Source organism: Leptonychotes weddellii, chromosome 6 (genome assembly GCF_054177405.1).
Source record: "Leptonychotes weddellii isolate Sample4059 chromosome 6, ASM5417740v2, whole genome shotgun sequence".
In the NCBI taxonomy this organism is placed as follows: Eukaryota; Metazoa; Chordata; class Mammalia; order Carnivora; family Phocidae; genus Leptonychotes; species Leptonychotes weddellii.
The window spans coordinates 64,014,035-64,021,189 of record NC_138374.1 but is presented as its reverse complement, the minus strand read 5'-3'; the positions used below and the strand labels follow the sequence as shown (position 1 = coordinate 64,021,189).

The following is a 7,155-nucleotide window of genomic DNA, read 5'->3' as shown; positions in this document are numbered from 1 at the left end:
CACCCCACCCCCCACTCCAGCAACCCTCAGTTTGTTTCCTGAGAGTAAGAATTCCTCATATCAGTGAGGTCATATGATACATGTCTTTCTCTGATTATTTTACTCAGCATAACACCCTCCAGTTCCATCCATGTTGTCTTGCCTTCTCTTAATTTCAACACTACCAGGCTGGTGCTACCTCCATATTTATGAGGGTAAACTGAAAAGTAATACCTCTTCTTATTGTAGCAAGTCAGTTTCTTTCCAAATGAATTATCCCAATATCCATATTTAATCTTTCCTCTCTCACCTTCCCTAGCATTCTCTTCCCAATAACTGAGGGTTTTTCCCCCATTTATTTCTAATATAATTTGAATGGAAGCTTCCTCATGGAAATGGAACCCCCCAGTATTGCGTGAATCAGTGCTAGCTGCCACAGCAGGCAACCCCCAAATCTCAGAGGTTTAATGAATCGAAGGATTATTTCTCACTTATAGGACATGTCTGTCTCAGGTCTGTAAGGGCCTTGTTCCAGTGTCACCCAGGTACCCAGGCTGAAGGAAGCTCTGTCCTCTTGCAGATAGAATATCTTAAAAATACAGCCTCTGATATTGCCAACTAAAGAGAAGAGTGAGATGGAGGAGGCACCTAGCTCATAATTGTCTAGGCTTAGAAGTGACACCAGCCACTTCTCCTCATAGTCCACTGGCCAAAAGTAGTCACATGACCCCAGCCGGACTGCAAGGGAAGCTGGCAAATGCATGGGGCCACATGGAATATTTAGTGAGTACGAATTCTCTCTGTGGCCCCCGCTAATCAGAGTACTATGAATCCCAAGTTACATTATAATTTAAACAACTTTTATAATCTAAACAACTTTTGAATATAATTTGTGTATGATAGGATGCTAATCTATTCTCTGGACATTTGCTGGGTTTTATTCTTCCTTTATCAGTTTCTTCAAACTCACTCTCTAGCTTTAGCCTGAAATTTTTAGACCCAAAATATATAGACATGTTAAGAAAAAGTGTTGGGGACTATTAGTGGCCCCATCACTCTTTCTCTTTTAATTCCTCTCTGTATTGCTTGAAGTTCATCACAGCTTCTCCTCAGGAGGTATGTGTGTCAATGGGAAACTGATCTGCTTCCAGGTAGGGAACCTGACTTTATTTCTCTCTCTCTCTCATTATCTATCTATCTATCTATCTATCTATCATCTATCATCTATTTGTTTTATTTAATCAATCTTTCATTCACTTATTTATTAATTTATATTTATTAGTGGACCTTTTTCCCATGAAGTCAAAGCAAGTCAGTGATGGTGAAAATTCTTCACTCCAGCTTTTACTTGTTGGTGACAGTTTTCCTTTTCCTTTATTCTTTTTGTTTGGCCATGTTGTTTTTGGAGTGGTCTTACCTAGATGATAGATTATCATGGGACCATGGTGGGTTGTGCAGGGGCTGCATGGGAGCAGACTTGGTCTGGGCTATGTTGTTCACAGGCCCAGCAGGTTCAGGTTGAAGGAGAGAATGCACTTATCACTGGATTTCTTGAGATCCTTTAGTGAGATGCATTGATAAAAGGGTCTTGCTTTTTATTGAGGCTGTCCTTCATATTATCTTGAGACCCTGGGATCTATTTCAATCTCCAAAGATAAGAATTTAGTTTAGGAAGGACTAGAGAACCTGCAATCGTCCATGGTCCTGGGAGAGAACTAGGAAGGTATGTGGGGGATCCTACAGAGTAGGACAGTTTCATGGATGCTAGTGATTCTTTTTGTTTCTTGAGGGGATTGGACAGAATTGAACTGACCTTCACCATGATCTCCATGGTCAGATCCTTTTACACTAATGTAACTATCTTCCTTTTAGAATCAATGTGCCCTTTTGTGGCCCCTTGCCTGCATCAAACCACTAGGGAAATACATGTCCTGATGGTGTTAACCCAACAGGAGAGCACAGAAGGAAGGAAGGAAGGAAGAAGAAAGGAAGAAAGGAAGGAAGGAAGGAGGGAGGGAGGAGATGTTACATTAACCTTTTCCCTTCCTTCTTTCTTCTGTTCTCAACAAGGCTTTTTGTGCTTTGTTGAAGGAAACAGCATCTCAAAGGCCTTTCTTCAGGCTTTGCTACAAGCATGCGTGCAGGAAGGCCAGATTAGGTTCTGGAAAAGAACCAGAAGGACATGGAGAGGCTGAATATAAAACACCTTTTGTTCTGTGGGGTTCCTGCCTGCAAATGAAATGTTGGTCATCAACTCGACTAGTACCAGAACCTGAGAAACAAGAAAGATGTTTTTAAAAAGAAAAAAAAGATAGCAGCTCTTTCTTTCTCCTCGGGTATTGCAACCAGGAAAAGTTGTAAAGCCAATAAAATTTGAACTCTTGCCCAATTTGTATTCAATAAATAGTCCAACAATGCTTTCAGATTTAAAACAAAAGATCATCCTGCAAACGAATGAATTTTTTCTTTCTTTTCTCTTCTTTAGGCTTTTCCTCCAAATGCTATCACTGCATTTTTTTACTGCAGTTCAGTGACTATATTCTTCACAATAATCAAATTGGTCAGTTATCGCCTACACCTCATGTTTGATAAAGGAGAATTAATTCAGCAGAGGCCCTCTGGAAAGAAAGAAAAGCCAAATAAAGACAAAGAGGCCAACAAGGAACATATAACTAATCACAAAATTCCAAGGTAACATTTCTATTAATGTGTCAGTTCATAATTTAAATGTTTTAGTTTTGGTTAAATTTTTTTTTCATTTATTAGTTGTTTACGAAAACACACCAGTATAGGCAGACACTAATATGTACATTTTTCTTCTCTTGAAGCATACACTTAAGCATAAAATTGATACTGATAATCAAGATGGTTTAACTATTCATTTGACCTTATATTGTGCTCTGGAATTCATTTGCATTAGGCTTAACACAGCCAAATATTTGACTTCAGTGTTTTTATCTTGTCATCTACGTGCTTAGTGCATGCCAGAGTATTTTCAGAAAGAACATTTGTGTTTGTTAATATAGATGTAATACATTGCACAGACTGAAAAATTAAAAGTGATTCGTGAGTGTCACTGTCACTATTCTTGTCTTTATTTCTGATAGTTCCTTTAGAAAGCATGTCTTATTTTAAAAGAATATTTATTATTCTCCCTTAAATACAAAATTTGTGTACCATGAATATTACAAAACAGATTCTAGGAAAAGGAGTTGGTTAAGGACTAATACAAAGTCATAGTTCTATTTGATAATATCACCGCTCTTGTGTTTCTTCTGTGCATTAGCAATAACAGGCAGATTAACAATGGCAAAAAGGAAGAGCCTCATCGAAGCCTCTCCACGCCTCCCCTCCGCTGCAGCTCCCGAGGGCAAAGCATAAACTCTCATCACTCATCTGGGCCCCTGGTCAGTGTGGGTTTTTCTGTTTCATGCTGTTCTTGTCGCGTAGTGTTGATCATGCCTAAAATGGGAGCGTGCAAGGGTAGCATTCTGTTGCTGGTGGTGTGCCACATCTCAGAGTGTGGAAGGGACCTCAGGGGAGCCCTTGGACCATGAGATAAACACCCAGTCAGGTGCTGGACACACCGCCTCGGCCGACCCCTGCCAGGACTGCCGCCCTGGCCCGAAGAACCTATCAGTAGACCTTGACCTCCTTCTCCCCTCTCCTGGCATTCATTGTCTTCCCCTGGAATCAACTGCACCACTCCACATTAAATCACAGCTGTCCCTTGGGAAGTCAATAAACCCCTTTGCTCTAGATGAACCTTACTCGCTTTATTCGCGGTCATGCACGGTAGCACATTCTTCTCTCTCCTTTTTACTTTCTTAATTATCAAACGCCTTTTATCACAGTACAGTGGCCTTGCTTGGTTATCTGCACTTACCTATATTCTGTATTCGTTTTTGCTATCCATTTTATTAGAGGCTTACGCAGAGTGGACACTGTATAGTCTCTTCCCCACGTGCCATTGGGAAAACGAGTAGCTTGCCACTCCGCGCCTGCTGACTGCCTGGAAATGGGCACTGAGCTGAGTCACATATTGATTTTTGTTCTTCCATTTGTTTAGGAGTTGCCGGCACAGGAAACAGTGGAAGATCTCAAAGGTAGAGTGTTTCTTATCACCATTTAATAATTGATCACAGCATTATCTTCAGTGAAGTGAAAAAGAACTTTTGGAAAACAGAATGCCAGTGAATTAATTCAAAATAAGAACCGTACCTAAGACTGCATAGTTTTATTTCAACTTCGTTTCTTCAACTCTTAATTTTAATTATTTCTCATCAGATTTTGTACACTGCGCCTACTTTTAAATTGAATGTTTTATCGAATCCTATGTCATTTTCCTTTCTCCAGTTTGTGCTTATTTCATGTGGCTCAGAATGGCAGGTAAAAAACTGGATTAATTCACCATTGGCGTACAAACTTCTTATCTTAGTACTTGCATTGAAAAATGACAGAGGAAATGATATTGCATTCCGTATACCGCATCTCCTTCAAGTTGCCAATTTCGTTTCTGGGAACTTTCTTTTAAGCCCCCAGATTTTTATTTTCCATTTTCACAAAGATTTCGTTTTATTATCTTTTGATTGCCTTCAGAAGACTCAGAAAAGAGTTTTTGGAGACCTGAATTAACTACTTCCTTTCTCTGCATTTTTATTTTTTTGTAGTGCTACTGTAAAGAGAAATGTATGCTTTATTTAAATTTTGAAAGTAGTGTACAATTTTATCTTCAGGAAAACAGCTGAAATTAGCACTTGGGTCTGAAAACCTAAAATGAAGTTTCTTTTGTCATCACTCAGCTAATTTCCCTGACAATAATGTGTAAAGGATTATTCAAATTCTTTTTTCTATATTACTACTACTGAAAAGAAGTGAACTTTAGCTAGGTTTCAGCTATTTTAGTTACCCACAAAGTTTCATAACACACACACACACACACACACATACACATTGTTTTGTCATATTAGACTACTTATTCCAGATCAAGCTATTAACAGTATTACTCTACATCCTTTCAATGTCTGTTCTGGGCTTTTGACTTCACCATTCCAATTGAAACAATTCCTTCCTTCCTTCCTTCCTTGTACTAGGAATTACAGTAGAGGCTCTGCATATATCATTTCATTCTGAGTCATAACAATCAACTGTACAGGGTGGCATTTAGTCCCACAACTGACTGCTAAGTCCAATGTTTTTTCAACAACACTGCACTGGAGCAATTTTTTTTCCTTAGACCAATCTCATAATACACCATCCTAGTATTCAGTTCTTTTCGTTGTTAAAAGGCACAATGGTGTTCTTCTTTAAACAGGTCTACTGAGATATAATTCAGATGCCATACAATTCACCCATTCAAAGTATATAATTCAATAACTTTTAGTATATTCACAGAGTTGTATATCCATCATCACAATCAATTTCAGAATATTTTCATTACCTGGAAAAAAAAACCCCAGACTGCTTAGCCGTACTCCTCAATCTCCCCGTCTTCTCCAGCACCGGCAACCACTAATGTACTTTCTGTCTCTATGGATTTGTCCATTCTGGACATTTCATATAATGTGTGATTTCTTGTGACTGGCTCCCTTCAATTAGCATAATGTTTTCAAGGTTTATATATGTTGTAGCTTGTATCAGTGCTTCACTTCACTTCATTGCCAAATAATATTCTGTTAAATGACTGTACCATGTTTTATTTATCTATTCATCAGTTGATGAACTTTGGGTTCTTTGCACTTTTTTTTGCTATTATAAATAATGCTTCAGGGACGCCTGGGTGGCTCAGTCGGTTGAGCGTCTGCCTTCGGCTCAGGTCATGATCCCAGGGTCCTGGGATCGAGTCCCGCATCGGGCTCCCTGCTCCGCGGGGAGCCTGCTTCTCCCTCTGCCTCTGTCTCTCATGAATAAATAAATAAAATCTTAATAAATAAATAAATAAATAAATAAATAAATAAATAAATAATGCTTCAGTGAACATTCATTGTGCAAGTTTTTGTGTGGACATGTGTTTTCATTTTCTTGGCTATATACCTAAGATTGGCATTGCTGGATCATGTAGTAACTCTGTTTTACCATTTGAGGATCTACCAGACTGTTTTAGAAGGCAGGTGCATCATTTTACATTCCTATCATCAATATATGAAGATCACAATTTCTCCATGTCTTTGATGATACTTGTTATTGACTATGTGTTCGAATATAGCCATTCCAGTGGGTGTGAAATGGTATCTCACTGTGACTTTGATTCGCATGAAATTAGTCACTTTTCTAATGACTAATGATATTGATGTTTCATCATCATCATTATCTTTAGAGAAGTGTCTATTCAAGTATTTTGCCCAGTTTTTAATCAGGTTGTAATTTAATTGGTGAGTTGTAAGAGTTCTTTATATATTTTTGATACAAGTCCCTGATCAGATATATTTGCAAATATTTTCTCCCACTTTGTGGTTTGTCTTGTCACTTTCTTATTGGGGTCCTTTAAAGTATAAAAGTTTTTAATTTTCATGAAGTCCACTTTATCGTTTTTTGTTATTGTAGTTGCTTGGGCTTTTGGTGTCATATATAAGAAACCATTGCTGAATGTGAGGTCATAAAGATTTATCCCTATGTTTTATTCTAAGAGTTTTATAGTGTTAATTCTTATAATCAGGTCTATGATCCATTTTGAATTAATTTTTGTGAATGATGTGGGGTCGGGCTTCAACTTAATTCTTTTGCATAATGTTTATTAGTTGTCCTAGGATCATTTATTGAACAGACTATTTCCCCGCCCCCCCCATCAACTTGTCGTGGCATCCTATTGAAAATCAATTGACCATACAATAAGGGTTTATTTTTGGACTTTCAATTCTGTTCTTTTGGTCTATATATCTACCATTATGCCATCATCATACCATATTGATTGCAGTTGCTGTGTAATAAGTTTTGAAATTGGGAACTGTGAGTCCTCTAACTTATTTTAGCTATCCTGGGTCTTGTACATTTCCATGTGAACTATCAATTTCTTAAAAAAAAATCTGGGATATTATAAGGATTGTATTAAATCTGTAGAAAAATTTGGGGAGAATTGCCGTCTTAACAATATTACGTTTTCCAATCCATGAACTTGGGATGTCTTTTCATTTATTTGGATCTTTGAATTCTTTTGACGATGTTCTTTTTTTTTTTTTT

The 7,155-nt window shown here is 37.8% G+C and overlaps 1 protein-coding gene across 5 annotated transcripts in view; it reads left to right on the top strand.

Annotated features, from left to right (window-relative positions):
* The window catches only part of PCNX2 (pecanex 2), a 316,535-nt gene that overhangs the window by 45,561 nt on the left and 263,819 nt on the right, over nt 1–7,155 (top strand). For all 5 annotated transcript variants that reach the window (XM_081824289.1, XM_081824287.1, XM_081824288.1 and 2 more), the window contains 3 exons: nt 2,465–2,670; nt 3,266–3,386; nt 4,049–4,085. In XM_081824289.1, the coding sequence (XP_081680415.1) occupies nt 2,561–2,670; nt 3,266–3,386; nt 4,049–4,085 (268 nt within the window). In that variant the 5' untranslated portion in view covers nt 2,465–2,560. The remainder of the gene's footprint in view (nt 1–2,464; nt 2,671–3,265; nt 3,387–4,048; nt 4,086–7,155) is intronic.